At 44.2% G+C, this 20,000-nt stretch overlaps 2 protein-coding genes across 2 annotated transcripts in view; both read right to left on the bottom strand.

The window, feature by feature from the left end:
• The window catches only part of zgc:101785 (uncharacterized protein LOC450032 homolog), an 11,300-nt gene extending 4,782 nt beyond the window's left edge, over positions 1 to 6,518 (bottom strand). The window contains exons 1-9 of the mRNA XM_037544971.1: positions 6,488 to 6,518; positions 6,060 to 6,106; positions 5,274 to 5,364; positions 4,838 to 4,926; positions 4,448 to 4,561; positions 3,586 to 3,676; positions 2,097 to 2,176; positions 486 to 524; positions 1 to 58 (exon numbers count right to left, since the gene is read on the bottom strand). The exon at positions 1 to 58 is cut by the window's left edge and continues 33 nt beyond it. Of these exons, the coding sequence (XP_037400868.1) occupies positions 1 to 58; positions 486 to 524; positions 2,097 to 2,176; positions 3,586 to 3,676; positions 4,448 to 4,561; positions 4,838 to 4,926; positions 5,274 to 5,364; positions 6,060 to 6,092 (595 nt within the window). The 5' untranslated portion in view covers positions 6,093 to 6,106; positions 6,488 to 6,518. The remainder of the gene's footprint in view (positions 59 to 485; positions 525 to 2,096; positions 2,177 to 3,585; positions 3,677 to 4,447; positions 4,562 to 4,837; positions 4,927 to 5,273; positions 5,365 to 6,059; positions 6,107 to 6,487) is intronic.
• A 4,585-nt stretch (positions 6,519 to 11,103) lies between these two features.
• Positions 11,104 to 20,000, bottom strand: part of crybg2 (crystallin beta-gamma domain containing 2) — a 41,824-nt gene continuing 32,927 nt past the window's right edge. Inside the window, exons 18-19 of the mRNA XM_037544890.1 lie at positions 13,917 to 14,076; positions 11,104 to 13,013 (exon numbers count right to left, since the gene is read on the bottom strand). Of these exons, the coding sequence (XP_037400787.1) occupies positions 12,928 to 13,013; positions 13,917 to 14,076 (246 nt within the window). The 3' untranslated portion in view covers positions 11,104 to 12,927. The remainder of the gene's footprint in view (positions 13,014 to 13,916; positions 14,077 to 20,000) is intronic.

Genomic DNA, 20,000 nt, shown 5'->3' with positions numbered 1-20,000 from the left:
GGATTTGGATCCACGGCCCTGCAGTGGGTTTCTTACTGTTCAGCTCTTCAGATAAAACCTGAGAAACACCAAAATCCAGGATGGCAGAAGCTTTACAGTCAAAGGAGTGACAGTATGAGGTTAGAGAGAGTGTCCGATGTGATAGTCGCTTGACCATATGATGGCTATCATTGTGCTCTACTGCTCTCTGTGTTGACCTCTGTGATTGACAGAAGCTGCCATGATTGATCAGTGTTGACTACTGATCTCTATTTACTTTACTAAAGAAACGCCTGACCGGAACAGAAGAAAGAAGAAAGGGGAAATCAGGACACGTAACGTCACTGAACAAATGAACGCAGTGTCAACATTCAGCACCGTTAACCGTTTAGCTTATCAGCGTTATAGTTTCGATTGAAATAAAACAAACGAAGGGAAATGTCACCTTGACCAGTGAGGAAAGGCAGGGAGCAAAGAACAAGAGTGTGGACTCATCTTATACTCACTTGAACGTCCGGCTCGAGGGGTCCCGGCCTGTACTCCTTCTAAGGAAGTGAAGAACGGAGTGGTCAGGCAGTGCTGGAGCTGTAGTGACATCTCAGAGGACTGTGTTCTTACTGTGTTCTCTCAACATCCTGGCCAAATCTCACATGTTACTAATGAGTTTCAGGGCGTTCACACAATAACAAAGATTTCAGGCACAATGATGCAGCTGATGCTCCATCAAAGTTCACACGTATATATTTCCTTACAGTACTGTGCAAAAGTCTGAGATCACATTTTGTTTATTAAATTTCCAGCCAAAACAACGATTAACACTTTCAAGTGCCAGGCTTGTTACACACAAACACAAGGCGCGAGGTCCACGTCAGTCCCGCGACACCATCCTATTCAGCCTGCAAAATTATTTTCTGTTCTTATTAGCCTGTTTCACTGAGAGGCACTACAGTCCCCAGCATGCACTGCAGCTGAATGCATTCTGACAATCTATGGGCCAGTAGTTACTCGTTTGAGCAAAAAGGTAGTTTAAAAAAACTAATATGGCCCTTTCAGTAGTTGAGTTTGACACCTCTGATCTAAGGCTTATTATTCAGTAACTACTGGGACTTTAATGCAGACTAGCTGAGCTGTTCTTTGTTGGCCCTGGCCATTAAAGGAGTTAAGAACAACTTATTAATTTTCAGGACAGATTTGTGAGATTAGATATAAGACTTGCATAGATATAACTTGCATAAGAAATTCAAAGAAAAAAACACTTTCCAAGTTTCCAAAAATGGAGTTCAAAAACTGTTTAAAAGCTCCAGAGAACATGTGGCTCCTAACAACTACCTGGAAGATCTGAAAACATCCACAGGTGTTCCTGAGACCACTCAGCTCTGTGGGTCTGAAAGGACGTGTAGCTGATCAAGAAGAACCTCACTGAGAAAAGGAGACGGACACGTCAAACAAAGAAGCTGGACGATGGACTGACCGCCCCAGAGTCCAGACCTCAGCACCACTGAATGGGTTTGATCATAATCCAGCTTCTCAGACTGAGCTTTGGAGGGAAAGAGACTCACTGACTGAACAGCTGAGAGTAGATTTAGGTGTGATGATCTTTAAGTGAAGGGTCTCTGACTCTTGCACAGTACTGTCTACTGTAAGTACGTTGCTGTTAAAATGTTCGGAATGGCTGAATATGGACTCAAACAACGTGGATTTAAATGTCCTGTTCACCAAAATGTATTTTAGGATTCTATTTTATTATAATCCAAATTTTCAAGAATTCTATCTAAGAAGTTATTAAACACACTATAATGATCTATTTATGATCAAAGAATTTTCCTTGAGGTTTGAAACATGATGAGTTCTGGATGTTTATGTTATAAGATACTGCTCTGTCCATCACTCTGAAGACATCTAACATTTCCTCGTTAGTATTTACTGCAGTGTCTTACTGATGATCTCAGATCAGTGAAGTTCTTCAGGGCGAGCAGATTACAATAAGTTTATCTGGAAATAAACTGGTTTTACGTTATTGAAAAGGTTGATTCCAACTTTGAACTGTGCTGTACATCCCAATTAACCATGACATAGACTTGCGTCCATATGAAGCAGCCCAAGGCGTCTCACTGTACCTTCAGCAAAGCCACGAGCAGCTTGGTGAAGTCTCCGCTGGTCTCACTGATCAGGTCTTTCTCCAGATCACGCTTATATTCTACCAACACATTCATATCAAATCATCTTAACACTGTGGACTCATGATTAGTCAACCGGCAGCATGAAACAGCTTATGATTCACACGGTTACAGATTGACTGATAGCAGTCATTATTCTCTTATCTCACTTTCAACTGTACATTATAAATCATTGTATTTACTTTTCTATATCAATGAATAAAGCAAAGGACCAGGACACTTTCAGTAACGTGCATTACTCAATACAAAATCTCACAAAATATATGTACGTCTCGTTATAAAGGCTTCACAATATCATAATACAGACCTCATTCCCAAAGAAGTTGCTGAAAAAATGTTAAGTCTCCATTTACCAGCACCTAATACCCATTTGGGGAAGCCAGGTTTAAAGGTTTTAGGTAATCTTCTGTTATGAAAGTCTTCAGCTGTTTTTGGATTTTGTGTTTCTTAATGCAGCGCAAATTTATTAGGAGAGAAGTGTTGAAATAATCCTGAACGTCCCTGAAAAAGACGGCGTCTAAAAGGCAGCATGTGCTGCTCCAGAATGTGTTCAGTGTTGATGGAGCTTCCACAGATGTGCAGATTACCCACTAATACCCCCCACCCACCATGAAAGATGCTGTATTGTGAACTTTACACTGGTAACAATCTGGATGGTCCTTTTTTTCTTTGGCCCAGAGAACACAACATCCACTATTTCCATAAACCACATTTCCATTGAGTATCAGTCCATTTCAGCTTGAGCCCAGAGAAGTCGACATTGTTTCTGAACGTTGTTGATAAATGACTTTGTACACACGTCGCACAGACTGTTCAACCTGTCAACTTTGCTGCTCGGTAACGAGGCTTTAAGCTTGATGTTGATTCGTCACTTGTCATGTGTTTATGACACTAACAACATGGATGCCTCAGAGAAGATAACAGGTGAGGAGCCTGGTGGTTTCAGGGTCCATATCTCCAGTTTCCTAAAGGCTAGCAATGAGGTCCAGAGCTCACTGGAAAGGACGTGTCATGCTGAACTCTAATCTGGGTGGGTTGGGATTCAATCTAACATAATTCCCCTGTGCTATAAAGATCAGTTGCTAGGGTTAGTCTGCCCAGGTATCTCTGGTTCCCCAAAGGCTAACAAAGTGATCCAGGGCTTGTTGAAAAGTGTACGTCACACTCTATTGACCTGTGGAGTTTGGCTGTGTCATGCCTTTTAAAAGTTACTTGTTGCACAGCGTTCCCTACTCCTGTTTATTTATTGATGACGTTAACAGTCTTAGCTAGTATTTGTAGATGAGGTGACAAACTGAGTTTATTGTCGGTTTTCCTTTGCATTTTATATACTGTCCAATCTTTTTTGGAACTGAGGTTTGTACAATGAGCAGTTATGTTCGTATTGTAAAAGTTTATGTGCTCATAGTTCTAATCCTGAAAACCTCACCTGCATTATACACAGCGTTGATGTCGGAGAGCTGTTGCGGTGTCCTCATACACAAAATCTCCAGCAGAGTTTCTTCATCTGTCCCGACTCCCTGTAAACACAAACACAAACACAGTGATTTATTATATACAGACTGAGTTTCCACTTTATTAGGTACCAAAAACTCTGAGACCCTTCATTCATTTCATTTCCAGTTAAAAGAGCCATAAAGTACAAATTAAACTCCAGCTTCCATTTCAGCTCCTCAAAGAACCTGCAGACATGCCTCCAAAGCTGGTTGATGATCAAACCCATTCAGTGGTGCTGAGGTCTGGACTCTGTGGTGGTCAGTCCATCGTTCAGCTTTTTTGTTTGATGTGTCCGTCTCCTTTTCTCAGTGAGGTTCTTCTTGATCAGCTACACGTCCTTTCAGACCCACAGCGCTGAGTGGTCTTCTCACAGTGGAAGGATGGACAGAAACACCTGTGGATGTTTTCAGATCTGAAGCAGCTTGATCTTCTCCTCTCTCTCAGAGATCAAAGCTTTCAGTGCTGTTTATCTGATGGGGCAGTTTTGGGGTCAACCAGCTTTTCCAGGTGGTTGTTAGGAGCCACATGTTCTCTGGAGCTTGTAATCAGTTTTTGAACTTTTGGAAACTCATTTATTTTCCTTTGACTTCCTGCGTCCTTATCTAATCTATTCTCCTCAAATAATATCCTGCACTATTGTTTGTTGAATGGTGAGTGTTTCTAATAAAATGGCCAATTACTGTAGCTACAAGGTAGGTGTACCTGTGAAACTGGTAATGAGGCGCATTAATAATTAAACACAAACACACACACACACACACACACACACACACAGAGCACTAAGGGTCTCTAACCGCCATGGCCAGACGCAGACGATGAGCCTCAAACTGCTCAGGTGTCATCATCAGTCCGAGCATCAGAGCCTCCAGATCTCCAGACAGAACCTTCTTCAGACCAGCTTTCAGCTCCTGTAGCATACAGACACACCATTAGCCAACATGAAGAAGAAGAAGCAGATGAGGAAGATGAAAAGGAAGAAGAAGAGGAAAATGAAGACGCTGGAAAAAATGAAGAAGAAGAGGAAATTAAAGAATGAGAATAAGATGAAAAAGAAGACGAAGAGAAAGAAGAAAAAGAACAAGATTAAGAGGAAGATGAAAACGAGGATGAAGATGAAGGAGAAGAAAAGGAGAGGAGGAGGAGAAGGAAGAAGATGTAGTTTCAGTCATAATTATCCAAACTACCTTCTGCGTGTGAGTCTGATAGTCTCTGGCCAGCGTCTGTCTCTGAGCGCTGCTGCGGTTTGTCAGGATCCTCACCAGGCTGTTGATATCTACAGAAACACAGGCAGAACAGCAGCATTAATACACCCACAGACACACTGCTGTCTGTCTGCATCACCGTCTCACCTCACTTTCAGAAGCACTGATCTTTACTGTCTGAAACACAGATCTGATCACTGCACCTGCTTCTCTGTTACGGCTGTTTCAAAGATTTTAATGTTGCCAGACTAACATCCAGCCTGGAGCTCCATCAGTTCCTGGCTGAGACTCTAAAGGCTGAAGCAGAGATGAAGAGTGTGTATAGAAGATTATCCTCATCTCTGCTCTCCACCAGTTTTCAGCTACTCTGCAGCCACATTAGAGTTTTCAGCTGAAGCGTCTTAATGAGCTGGTTTACCTTTCTGCTCCAGAGCAGCCTGAAGGTCAACCACGTCTCTCTCAGGCTGGAAGTTTGGGAAAGGACGGACTGACCCTAGAGTTCCCCAACACTGACAGGGAGGAGAGGAAGAAAACAGTGATGATGATGATGATGATGATGAAGATGACGCTATAAAAGAAATACAGTATAGTATAGAAGCATCGATGGGGCAGAAAACAAAGAAGAAGCATAAAATATAACAAAGCAGATGCAGAATCTTTAAGAAGATGATGAGAATCTTGAAAAAACAGAGCAAGAATAGAAAGAAGATGAAGAAGGTAATAATGAAGATGAAGAAGAAGAATCAACAGTCTAACTCTTGCCAGCTCAGGGTCTTCAGAGTGGACTGGATCTGGATCAGTGAATCAGTGATGGTCTGAGTCAGTAAATCAATGAGGGTCTGAGTCAGTGAACCAGCAAGAGTCTGAGTCAGTGAATCAGCAAGGGTCCGAGTCAGTGAATCAGTGAGGGTCTGAGTCGGGGTATTAGTGAGGGTCTGAGTCAGTGAGGGTCAGTGTCAGTGAATCAGTGATGGTCTGAGTCAGTGAATCAGTGAGGGTCTGAGTCAGTGAATCCGTGAGAATTTGAGTCAGTGAATCAGTGAGGATCTGAGTCAGTGAATCAGTGAGAATTTGAGTCAGTGAATCAGTGAGGGTCTGGGTCGGGGTATTAGTGAGGGTCTGAGTCAGTGAATCAGTGAGGGTTAGTGAGGTTCAGATCAGTGGGGGAGATGAAGATGAGAGGGTTAGGGTTAGAGACACTCACCAGCATTTCAGATGGGCGGAGTCTGGAATCCATGGTGCTGCTCTTATCTTTAGGACATTAAACAGTCAGTCAGTGTGTGAGATTCCAGAAATACCAGACACTATCAACCCATCAGCAAACCTTCTCAGATGGTTTAAACATTAAAAATGAAAGTCAAGGCGTTTGATTAGCTCAGACTGGCGTGCTGTGCAGGCAAAAACAATGTTTAATGAACTCCAAAGATTCCACAGACGCGGATCACAGGAAACAGTAATAAAGACAAACATAAACATCATTTATACATACAAAGCTCAGACACACGCAAGCACTGGTCTGGTACATTTAATAATATATCAGACCAGTAATAAAAACCCTGGACAGTAACGAGGCCGATAGAGACGCTAGACTGAAACACACTCTAAACGGTTATGATGAGTGAAGACGTTTACCTGCTGCTCTCCGTGGTGGGTCTGACAGGTGTGAGGCGAGAGTGGAAGATGAGATTATAGACCAGTCTATCAGCTCAAAGTCACCTGATCCCACCCCCGGAAACATCCTCAGCCACAGAACCAGAGATTTGAAGATTACTGAGAAAACTCCAAACCTAAAAGCTTAAAAATATGATTTTCGATACTTCTGGTCTGATATTGATTTCTTGATTGATTGATTGACTGATTGAGCTGCACAGTTGTCACTATTAGTGAAATGATTTTACCACTGGACAGTTTTTCTTTGTCCTGCACCCACAGCTTTAGATGAATTCAACTTTAAATTAGAAATAAAACTGAGGTTCTGCGGGTCAGCCAAGCACAGACCAGCATACATACCAGTCAGGTACCAGTAAAACCAGCATGTCACCGCTGGCCAAAGAAAAACAAGCATCTCTAAAATGGCCACTTTACAGGAGAAGTGTGTGTGTGTGTGTGTGTGTGTGTGTGTGTGTGTGTGTGTGTGTGTGTGTGTGTGTGTGTGTGTGTGAGGATGAACAACATGGACAGGCTGCTGACTGGCTACAGCTGCTAAAGGAGAACCCAATGCTGACCACTTGTGATATTTTAAACATCTGGTATTTTTACATAAACTGTTATGGCTGTATTGATTTAAATAAACAATAATGTGGTGGGTCACCAGACCACTGAGTAACCAACACAGCAACACCACACCGGGGTTAATGATCCAGATAATTTATAGGCTGAAATGAGGACAAATCGGAAGGAAGCATCCACATGTAGGGCATATCTGCCGCTCGTGGCGGCTCCAGCAGGTGTGGATCAGGTTGCACCATCAGACTTTGTGCTCTGCTGCTCAGCTATAAAACCAGACAGTCACACTATGGTCCAAATACCTCAAACAAAAGAGCTTCTGACACAGCAGGATCAGCACACACCTCCATCAGATCAGATATCCGTCCTCTGGGTGTGTCCTGGACACCAACACACCACAACACAGTGGAAAAGAGCCCTACAGTCTGATCTGCTTCTATTATGGGTCATTCTGAGCCTGACCTTCTACTAAATACAGAGAAATCCATTGAGATGGTTGGTGTGCTGTATGTGGACTGAGTCAGGACCTGCAATTCATATCATACAGATATTATATTTGTAAATGTGTGATTAATATAATAAGCATTTTTATGTCCAAGTCCACTGCTTTATAACAAATATAACTCTTTATAACTCTTTTACGTGAACAATATTTAGTACGTCTATATAATATCAATTTTAGGGTTTTTTTGCCTCCAAAAGTCTAAAATTGGCAGGTGGTGCAACCTGAGAGTTTTAGACTGCAAACTGAGAACAAATGTGATTGTTTTTGTTGCTGAGGATGTCCCGGTTTCACTTCTTCCTGAAACACAGTGACTTAACCAAACGTCAGTGTTTAAAGGCAACAAAAGTCCCTACACTCCCATACGAAAAAATTCCATTCCCAATGTTTATAACCAAACATACTGACTGTGATCTGCACTGTGCTTTACATTAACCACATACGTCTGCAACCAGACTCTCACACCCAATGTACTTCACATAAACAAGATATCAGATCAGCCCTGCATTTCACAGAGTATCAGTACCTACAGCCCTCGCCTCTGTCCTGCTAAAGGACCATTAGATCAGATTTAACATGAAGAGACTGGAACACAAACTAATTTCTAAAGGAATCAGACAGTGAAGACCATCAAACAGGATTCTGGAGATGTTCCTCCACTTTCAAATGGAGCTGATAAACTCATTTCTAAAGGAATCAGACAGTGAAGAGCATCAGACAGGATTCTGGAGATGTTGCTCCACTTTCAGATGGAGCTGATAAACTCATTTCTAAAGGAATCAGACAGTGAAGATCATCAGACAGAATTCTGGAGATGTTCCTCCACTTACAGATGGAGCTGATAAACTCATTTCTAAAGGAATCAGACAGTGAAGAGCATCAGACAGGATTCTGGAGATGTTGCTCCACTTTCAGATAGAGCTGATAAACTCATTTCTAAAGGAATCAGACAGTGAAGAGCATCAGACAGGAGTCTGGAGATGTTCCTCCACTTTCAGATGGAGCTGATAAACTCATTTCTAAAGGAATCAGACAGTGAAGAGCATCAGACAGAATTCTGGAGATGTTGCTCCACTTTCAGATGGATTTATAAACACATTCACAGTTATTTCTGTCCGTGTGTAAAATGTCCCTGTACATTTTAATATAAATGTATTTTTAAATATATTTAGCTAATATGGCAAAATATTCTGAAATACATTTTAGAGTATGGGATGTATTTCAGCATCGACTGCAGTGAGTTTGACATGCGCTTCAATTATCTAAACATACACGTCCGTGTCTTTTGAATGATATGACACAGTGGACTGTGCTTAATGAGACACAAACTAACACAGCAACACACATTCAGATTTCAGGTTGACCTTAAAGGCTCTACACCGGCAGCAGGATCAGAACCTCATGTGCACTCGGAGCTGCTGAGGAGGAGAAAGTGAGCGTTTGTGATTGTCAGTGGTTCCTGGTGCTTAATCTTAGAAAGCACCTCCATCAGCTCCTTCTGTTTCCTCTTGGCTGAAGGTGCTGACTGAGTGTAAGAGGAGATAATGAGGCTCAGTGAACATCAACAGGAGCCGCACGCACAGCTCAGCTCAGCTCACTGGCCTTGGTGACTTTCACACTGATGTTGAGGTGAATAAACCACGGCACATGACTGGAGTAACAGAGCAACTGGACTCTCACAGAACATCTGACATATGGCAATATATGGATATCAAAAATATTTACATTAAAACCACCTCCTCATTTCTACGCTCACTGTCCACCTTATCAGCTCCACTTACTGTAGAGCTGCACTCTGTAGCTCTACAGTTACAGACTGTAGTCCATCTGTTTCTCTGATACTCTGTTACCCTGTTCTTCAGTGGTCAGGACCCCCATGGACCCTCATAGAGCAGGTACTGTTTGGGTGGTGGGTCATTCTCAGCACTGCAGTAACACTGACGTGGTGGTGGTGTTTTGCGCTGGTCTGAATGGATCAGATACAACAGTGCTTCACAGTGTCGTTGCTGGACTGAGAAGCAAAATATTCAGTCAACAGCGTCCTGTGGGCAGCGTCCTGTGGGCAGCGTCCTGTGACCACTGATGAAGGACTAGAGGATGACCAACACAAACTGTGCAGCAGCAGATGAGCTGTCGTCTCTGACTTTACATCTACAAGGTGGACTGACAAGGTAGGAGTGTCTAATAGAGTGGACAGTGAGTGGACACAGTTTTTAACAACTCCAGCAGCACTGCTGTGTCTGATCCACTAGCTGTGCGAATTATAAACAGACATTACAGAGATCCTGAGGTAACCTGGCATCACCCACCTCCTCATGCAGAACTGATCACATCCCAGTAGAGATTTAGTAAACGTGTCTCTAAATAAAGCCGAGCTGGTAATAAAGGAGAGCCTCAGCATTACTACCAGCTCTGCTTTACCAGCAGCTCAGCATTACTACCAGCTCTGCTTTACTAGCAGCTCAGCATTACTACCAGCTCTGTTTTACTAGCAGCTCAACGTTACTCAACGTTACGGTAAAGCAGAGCTGGTAGTAATGCTGAGCTGCTGGTAAAGCAGAGCTGGTAGTAACGTTGAGCTGCTGGTAAAGCAGAGCTGGTAGTAATGCTGAGCTGCTGGTAAAGCAGAGCTGGTAGTAATGCAGAGCTGCTGGTAAAGCAGAGCTGGTAGTAATGCTGAGCTGCTGGTAAAGCAGAGCTGGTAGTAACGTTGAGCTGCTGGTAAAGCAGAGCTGGTAGTAATGCTGAGCTGCTGGTAAAGCAGAGCTGGTAGTAATGCTGAGCTGCTGGTAAAGCAGAGCTGGTAGTAGCTTTTTTAGTTCATATTTTGGACTTTGTGTTCCACCTGAGATGCTCCTGTAGGTAAGCTGCTTTGGCAAGTGCTGGAATGTGTTATCAGCCGTTCTTCATGCTTTCGGTGCTGTGTGTACCAGTGAAGACAGAAGCGACAGCCACTCCTGTTCCTCACTACATTGTCTGCATTACGCAGCAGCACTCATGCAGTACAGCTCCACCCTCTGAACTGGCTGATCCATACAGGCTGATTCTTCAACACGGCCTTCATAGATCAGGTTCAGCTGGAGGTCTACCATTTATCACCAATGGAGAACCCTCAAGATCTGCTAGATCTTCAGAGAATGTCCCAGGTCTAATGTCTCTGGAATTCATGGAATACATTACATTTTTATTTAACAATTTTATCAAATTTATTTGTTGTGTTTTAAGTGAAGGAAGTAAGAATCAGCCGAGCTGCTCTCCTATTGGTCAGGACCTCAGGAGCTGGACTGAAGGCCTCACACATTAGATTAACGTCCAAACTTCAGATCAAACAGACGGAACGACTTTTACAAGATTCAATGTTTCATTTCTAACTGCCAGAATGTTCCTGTGAACCAGCGTTAGCTTAGTGATATGCAGTGATAGCAGAAATGATCAGCTATAGCATAATATTCCTCTGAATCTGACCTTTAATCAAACACAAGCTGCTTTGGCCCAAAAAACACTGAAATGAGAAAAAACACGATTTTAGCAGTTGTTTTATTAAAAAATTTAAGCCACTCCCCGTCATAACAATTTGCATTGTACAAATTATAAAAACAGTACATTTGTTTAATACTCAGATGAACATGTTTATATATATATATATCTATATATTTTGGCATGACAGCAGCTAAAACACCTTTTCATAGAAACACCTCAGAGTAACAGCGATAGCATAGCAACAGCTACAGACATTCACACTGAAACACACACACACACACACACACACACACACACACACACACACACACACACACACACACACGACAACATCCACACCCCAAAATCTCCAATGATAACATCAACACATTCAAATGTACACATCCAACAACAGGGCTGGCTTTGCAGCAACATCCATTTAAATACACTCTAAGGCAACAGAGTCGGTACAGAAGTCAGAGTCGGTGCTGGACTTTCAGCTGGCTGCTATCAAAAAGGACAAATTTAGCACATTCTGGTCCTTGAGGAGATGTACACACCCTCCTCTCCGGCTGGGCAAGGTGGATGTGCTCTGTGGGCACCACGGTTTCAGTAATAAACAGGGACTGCTGGGTAAACAAGGGACTGCTGGGTAAACACACATTTCATTTCTACACTTTCTGAGCATCAGAGAAAAGCAGAGTTATGACTTTAACACTGTTAGACGTTTAATCTGAGTCAGACTCGGGTTCTGATGGTCTGAACTGCAGGCCAGAGTAGAGAGGAGCAGATTAATCAGGTCGGCAGATGTTTACTACCAATACGTCGTGATTTATTGGCTTGTTTGGATCCTCTCTAGCTGTGCTGAAGGCCTGAGTGTGGACAACAGGCAAGGCCAGTGGGGGTCAGTGCAAAGGGACCACTAACATTCTTAACCTTTGAATGCAAGTCAATGGAACATGTTTTTAACCCCAAGTCATTTTGGGCCACTTCCTCTGGTCCTGGTTCTGATGGAGACAGTACTACGTGCTGTTTAATCCATTTTTCTGTTTTTTTCATGTTTTAATAGTATTTTAATACTATTTTTGGTATATTTAAACAGATTTTTACTTTGTTGTTGTACTGGGTGGGTGTGGGGGGTGCAGTGTGCCTTGCCAGGCTGTGATCCGTCACCGCCAAAGGCGTCGGCTGCTCTTCCTGGAGTTCATAAAGACGGTGCTGTATTAATGAGTAACTATTATACACACACAGTCCTGGTCCTGCAGTCTAGAACAAAGAGGAGAAAACACTGACCTGCACGTCATCAGGGTCAGGAGAGCGCTCCTTTATCTTAAAATATAAAAATGCCACCTGCTGTTTAGCATGAACATTTCATGATGAAGACACCAACGAAAAGAGTAAAAGTTTTTCACCTCGCAATATCAGTTAAAGAGGAACTCCACACACGTGTCTACTGAGCATTTATTAGTGATGAAACAGAGGAAAATCTGGAATAATGAGTTTTCTTTGGGGACTATTTTGCTGCACAGCGCCCTGCATGTCTCCCTCCACCATGAATGGAGTTGAAGTTCTCTAAACTCCCATAAAACAGCGTCTCAGTCATCAGGCAGGGCATTCAGAACCAGCTCATGTAGGAACTCTTACCCAAAGTGTCTGTGGTCAGTTTGGTAAACTGTCTGGCAGCCCTGTGAGGAGAGGAGTGACGGGTTTTCACACTGATGGTGTTAATCTGGACATCAGCTGACCTTCACCAGCAGAACTGGGTGTGTTAGATGAGGGGAAACTGAGAAACATTAAACTGAGTGAGTTCCTCCTGGAATGTGGATGTAAAGTGAGAGAACAGGTAGAACAGGTAGGACCGGAGGTGTGTATGAAGGGGCGGGGCTTAAAGGAGTTCTAGCTCCCACAGACCAGCATTTTCTTCGGCCTCGCTGCGGACGATCACGTGCTCCTTGTCGTACGTTTTACCACCTGGAAGAAAGGAGGAGACCTTTATTCTTCTTCTGCTTCAACAAAAGCTCAGTGTTCAGTTTCACATGGTCACTGCACAAGAGAGCTTTAACTAAAACACCTGGCAACCTTTAAAATGTGATTGTCAACATTTTTATGAGGAAGTTTAATTAACTTAAAATTTTAAGATGACCATATTAACTTTACAGTGAAAATGCTCTGATATCTAAACCTGCTCTTCAGAATGCAATGTGAATTACGGGTGGGTGTTATGGCAGAAACATCACATCACAACATCAAGATATTATGTTCTTGTGAGATTTGGAAGAGAAAAATAAACGGCACATTTAAAAAAGGCCATAATCACATTTTTTGCAGTGTATTTAGTAATGCAGTGAGTCCCAAACTGGGCACTAGGGGAACATAAAACGACATTAATGCTTATTTAATTTAATTAATTTAATTTAATTCAGTCAAATCTAAAAAATGTAGCTCATTTATGGTTTATTTATGTTCCCCAACTAAAGGTCCCCTTGAGGGTCCAACCACAATTACAGTTTAGTACCTTCTATTGTGAGAGTACATCTGATGTGTCATTACATCAAAACACACACACAAATTAAGGTGGACTGATGTGATCTGTATGCGACAGTCTGAACAGATCAGCTCCTAAACTGACTTCACGCTGCGTCACGCGACTCATCAAGAGGTAAACAATCACGACCGCCAACGAGCGGCATCACAGGAGCATCATGAGGCTTCACTGACTGACAGCTGGGCTCATCACCCACAACGTGTTCGACTGCTTTAAAGTGAAAACCAGCCTAAAGGCTCTAAAGTGTCAGAAGAGACTGCAGGTGCCATGACCTGTGTGACCCACAGTGGGCTGAAGGTCGTAACAATACAGCCCCCTTAAATACGCACCTTTGATGTCCAGCAGTAGGCCGGGGAAGGTGAGGCTGGAGATGGCGCCGCTGAGCTGGGCGCTCCATGTTTGAATGGGCGTCCGGGTTTCTGACCACAGCACCACCTTCGCTCCTGATTCCACGTTCCCCATCACCTGCAGGCTCATGTTCTGCGCCAACTGCACACAGACACACAGACAGACACACAGACAGACACACAGACAGATCAGCATTATAATAAACAATACAGAGAGATCTACAGCAGCTCTGTACAGCTTAGTAAATATCATCCCTGTATCGCCCATCACTCTGTGTGAGAATTTCATGATGAATGGACCAATAGAAACTCTCCAAAATCACTTGGAAACAAAATGTCTTTACATTAATTTACATTAAAAGCTAAGAAACTTTTAACCCTCGACTGTGAAGTCACTGTTGTAGAGACACACGTTCTTATTTGGACAGCGACGATATCTTTACCCGTCACTGTTTTATGATTATGTGCTGTATATCCTTCTCAACGTTTATTTTACTGATTTAATGTTGGGTTGATACCTGCTCCTCAGCGAGTAAAGACCTGATCCTGATTGTGATGTTGGGTTGATACCTGCTCCTCAGCGAGTAAAGACCTGATCCTGATTGTGATGTTGGGTTGATACCTGCTCCTCAGCGAGTAAAGACCTGATCCTGATTGTGATGTTGGGTTGATACCTGCTCCTCAGCGAGTAAAGACCTGATCCTGATTGGGATGTTGGGTTGATACCTGCTCCTCAGCGAGTAAAGACCTGATCCTGATTGTGATGTTGGGTTGATACCTGCTCCTCAGCGAGTAAAGACCTGATCCTGATTGTGATGTTGGGTTGATACCTGCTCCTCAGCGAGTAAAGACCTAATCCTGATTGTGATGTTGGGTTGATACCTGTTCCTCAGCGAGTAAAGACCTGATCCTGATTGTGATGTTGGGTTGATACCTGCTCCTCAGCGAGTAAAGACCTGATCCTGATTGTGATGTTGGGTTGATACCTGCTCCTCAGCGAGTAAAGACCTAATCCTGATTGTGATGTTGGGTTGATACCTGCTCCTCAGCGAGTAAAGACGTGATCCTGATTGTGATGTTGGGTTGATACCTGCTCCTCAGCGAATAAAGACCTGATCCTGATTGGGATGTTGGGTTGATACCTGCTCCTCTGCTAGTAAAGACCTGATCCTGATTGTGATGTTGGGTTGATACCTGCTCCTCAGCGAGTAAAGACCTGATCCTGATTGTGATGTTGGGTTGATACCTGCTCCTCAGCGAGTAAAGACCTAATCCTGATTGTGATGTTGGGTTGATACCTGCTCCTCAGCAAGTAAAGACCTGATCCTGATTGTGATGTTGGGTTGATACCTGCTCCTCAGCGAGTAAAGACCTGATCCTGATTGTGATGTTGGGTTGATACCTGCTCCTCAGCGAGTAAAGACCTGATCCTGATTGTGATGTTGGGTTGATACCTGCTCCTCAGCGAGTAAAGACCTGATCCTGATTGTGATGTTGGGTTGATACCTGCTCCTCAGCGAGTAAAGACCTAATCCTGATTGTGATGTTGGGTTGATAGCTGCTCCTCAGCGAATAAAGACCTGATCCTGATTGGGATGTTGGGTTGATACCTGCTCCTCAGCGAGTAAAGACCTGATCCTGATTGTGATGTTGGGTTGATACCTGCTCCTCAGCGAGTAAAGACCTGATCCTGATTGTGATGTTGGGTTGATACCTGCTCCTCAGCGAGTAAAGACCTAATCCTGATTGTGATGTTGGGTTGATACCTGCTCCTCAGCGAGTAAAGACCTAATCCTGATTGTGATGTTGGGTTGATACCTGCTCCTCAGCGAGTAAAGACCTGATCCTGATTGTGATGTTGGGTTGATACCTGCTCCTCAGCGAGTAAAGACCTGATCCTGATTGTGATGTTGGGTTGATACCTGCTCCTCAGCGAGTAAAGACCTGATCCTGATTGTGATGTTGGGTTGATACCTGCTCCTCAGCGAGTAAAGACCTGATCCTGATTGTGATGTTGGGTTGATACCTGCTCCTCAGCGAGTAAAGACCTGATCCTGACTCTGATGTTGGGTTGATACCTGCTCCTCAGCGAGTAAAGACCTGATCCTGATTGGGATGTTGGGTTGATACCTGCTCCTCAGCAAGTAAAGACCTGATCCTGATTGTGATGTTGGGTTGATACCTGCTCCTCAGCGAGTAAAGACCTGATCCTGATTGTGATGTTGGGTTGATACCTTCTCCTCAGCGAGTAAAGACCTAATCCTGATTGTGATGTTGGGTTGATACCTGTTCCTCAGCGAGTAAAGACCTGATCCTGATTGTGATGTTGGGTTGATACCTGCTCCTCAGCGAGTAAAGACCTGATCCTGATTGTGATGTTGGGTTGATACCTGCTCCTCAGCGAGTAAAGACCTGATCCTGATTGTGATGTTGGGTTGATACCTGCTCCTCAGCGAGTAAAGACCTGATCCTGATTGGGATGTTGGGTTGATACCTGCTCCTCAGCGAGTAAAGACCTGATCCTGATTGTGATGTTGGGTTGATACCTGCTCCTCAGCGAGTAAAGACCTGATCCTGACTCTGATGTTGGGTTGATACCTGCTCCTCAGCGAGTAAAGACCTGATCCTGATTGGGATGTTGGGTTGATACCTGCTCCTCAGCAAGTAAAGACCTGATCCTGATTGTGATGTTGGGTTGATACCTGCTCCTCAGCGAGTAAAGACCTGATCCTGATTGTGATGTTGGGTTGATACCTTCTCCTCAGCGAGTAAAGACCTAATCCTGATTGTGATGTTGGGTTGATACCTGTTCCTCAGCGAGTAAAGACCTGATCCTGATTGTGATGTTGGGTTGATACCTGCTCCTCAGCGAATAAAGACCTGATCCTGATTGGGATGTTGGGTTGATACCTGCTCCTCAGCGAGTAAAGACCTGATCCTGATTGTGATGTTGGGTTGATACCTGCTCCTCAGCGAGTAAAGACCTGATCCTGATTGTGATGTTGGGTTGATACCTGCTCCTCAGCGAGTAAAGACCTAATCCTGATTGTGATGTTGGGTTGATACCTGCTCCTCAGCGAGTAAAGACCTGATCCTGATTGTGATGTTGGGTTGATACCTGCTCCTCAGCGAGTAAAGACCTAATCCTGATTGTGATGTTGGGTTGATACCTGCTCCTCAGCGAGTAAAGACCTGATCCTGATTGTGATGTTGGGTTGATACCTGCTCCTCAGCGAGTAAAGACCTTATCCTGATTGTGTTGTTGGGTTGATACCTGCTCCTCAGCGAGTAAAGACCTGATCCTGATTGTGATGTTGGGTTGATACCTGCTCCTCAGCGAGTAAAGACCTAATCCTGATTGTGATGTTGGGTTGATACCTGCTCCTCAGCGAGTAAAGACCTGATCCTGATTGTGATGTTGGGTTGATACCTGCTCCTCAGCGAAGTAAAGACCTGATCCTGATTGGGATGTTGGGTTGATACCTGCTCCTCAGCGAGTAAAGACCTGATCCTGATTGTGATGTTGGGTTGATACCTGCTCCTCAGCGAGTAAAGACCTGATCCTGATTGTGATGTTGGGTTGATACCTGCTCCTCAGCGAGTAAAGACCTGATCCTGATTGTGATGTTGGGTTGATACCTGCTCCTCAGCGAAGTAAAGACCTGATCCTGATTGTGATGTTGGGTTGATACCTGCTCCTCAGCGAGTAAAGACCTGATCCTGATTGTGATGTTGGGTTGATACCTGCTCCTCAGCGAGTAAAGACCTGATCCTGATTGTGATGTTGGGTTGATACCTGCTCCTCAGCGAGTAAAGACCTGATCCTGATTGTGATGTTGGGTTGATACCTGCTCCTCAGCGAGTAAAGACCTAATCCTGATTGTGATGTTGGGTTGATAGCTGCTCCTCAGCGAGTAAAGACCTGATCCTGATTGTGATGTTGGGTTGATACCTGCTCCTCAGCGAAGTAAAGACCTGATCCTGATTGGGATGTTGGGTTGATACCTGCTCCTCAGCGAGTAAAGACCTGATCCTGATTGTGATGTTGGGTTGATACCTGCTCCTCAGCGAGTAAAGACCTGATCCTCGATTGTGATGTTGGGTTGATACCTGCTCCTCAGCGAGTAAAGACCTGATCCTGATTGTGATGTTGGGTTGATACCTGCTCCTCAGCGAGTAAAGACCTAATCCTGATTGTGATGTTGGGTTGATACCTGCTCCTCAGCGAGTAAAGACCTAATCCTGATTGTGATGTTGGGTTGATACCTGCTCCTCAGCGAGTAAAGACCTGATCCTGATTGTGATGTTGGGTTGATACCTGCTCCTCAGCGAGTAAAGACCTGATCCTGATTGTGATGTTGGGTTGATACCTGCTCCTCAGCGAGTAAAGACCTGATCCTGATTGGGATGTTGGGTTGATACCTGCTCCTCAGCGAGTAAAGACCTGATCCTGATTGTGATGTTGGGTTGATACCTGCTCCTCAGCGAGTAAAGACCTGATCCTGACTCTGATGTTGGGTTGATACCTGCTCCTCAGCGAGTAAAGACCTGATCCTGATTGGGATGTTGGGTTGATACCTGCTCCTCAGCAAGTAAAGACCTGATCCTGATTGTGATGTTGGGTTGATACCTGCTCCTCAGCGAGTAAAGACCTGATCCTGATTGTGATGTTGGGTTGATACCTTCTCCTCAGCGAGTAAAGACCTAATCCTGATTGTGATGTTGGGTTGATACCTGTTCCTCAGCGAGTAAAGACCTGATCCTGATTGTGATGTTGGGTTGATACCTGCTCCTCAGCGAGTAAAGACCTGATCCTGATTGTGATGTTGGGTTGATACCTGCTCCTCAGCGAGTAAAGACCTGATCCTGATTGTGATGTTGGGTTGATACCTGCTCCTCAGCGAGTAAAGACCTGATCCTGATTGTGATGTTGGGTTGATACCTGCTCCTCAGCGAGTAAAGACCTGATCCTGATTGTGATGTTGGGTTGATACCTGCTCCTCAGCGAGTAAAGACCTGATCCTGACTCTGATGTTGGGTTGATACCTGCTCCTCAGCGAGTAAAGACCTGATCCTGATTGGGATGTTGGGTTGATACCTGCTCCTCAGCAAGTAAAGACCTGATCCTGATTGTGATGTTGGGTTGATACCTGCTCCTCAGCGAGTAAAGACCTGATCCTGATTGTGATGTTGGGTTGATACCTTCTCCTCAGCGAGTAAAGACCTAATCCTGATTGTGATGTTGGGTTGATACCTGATCCTCAGCGAGTAAAGACCTGATCCTGATTGTGATGTTGGGTTGATACCTGCTCCTCAGCGAAGTAAAGACCTGATCCTGATTGGGATGTTGGGTTGATACCTGCTCCTCAGCGAGTAAAGACCTGATCCTGATTGTGATGTTGGGTTGATACCTGCTCCTCAGCGAGTAAAGACCTGATCCTGATTGTGATGTTGGGTTGATACCTGCTCCTCAGCGAGTAAAGACCTAATCCTGATTGTGATGTTGGGTTGATACCTGCTCCTCAGCGAGTAAAGACCTGATCCTGATTGTGATGTTGGGTTGATACCTGCTCCTCAGCGAGTAAAGACCTAATCCTGATTGTGATGTTGGGTTGATACCTGCTCCTCAGCGAGTAAAGACCTGATCCTGATTGTGATGTTGGGTTGATACCTGCTCCTCAGCGAGTAAAGACGTGATCCTGATTGTGATGTTGGGTTGATACCTGCTCCTCAGCGAGTAAAGACCTGATCCTGATTGTGATGTTGGGTTGATACCTGCTCCTCAGCGAGTAAAGACCTAATCCTGATTGTGATGTTGGGTTGATACCTGCTCCTCAGCGAGTAAAGACGTGATCCTGATTGTGATGTTGGGTTGATACCTGCTCCTCAGCGAATAAAGACCTGATCCTGATTGGGATGTTGGGTTGATACCTGCTCCTCAGCGAGTAAAGACCTGATCCTGATTGTGATGTTGGGTTGATACCTGCTCCTCAGCGAGTAAAGACCTGATCCTGATTGTGATGTTGGGTTGATACCTGCTCCTCAGCGAGTAAAGACCTGATCCTG

Source organism: Pygocentrus nattereri, chromosome 14 (genome assembly GCF_015220715.1).
Source record: "Pygocentrus nattereri isolate fPygNat1 chromosome 14, fPygNat1.pri, whole genome shotgun sequence".
NCBI classification, from domain to species: domain Eukaryota; kingdom Metazoa; phylum Chordata; class Actinopteri; order Characiformes; family Serrasalmidae; genus Pygocentrus; species Pygocentrus nattereri.
This window is presented reverse-complemented; position numbering and strand designations above follow the sequence as displayed.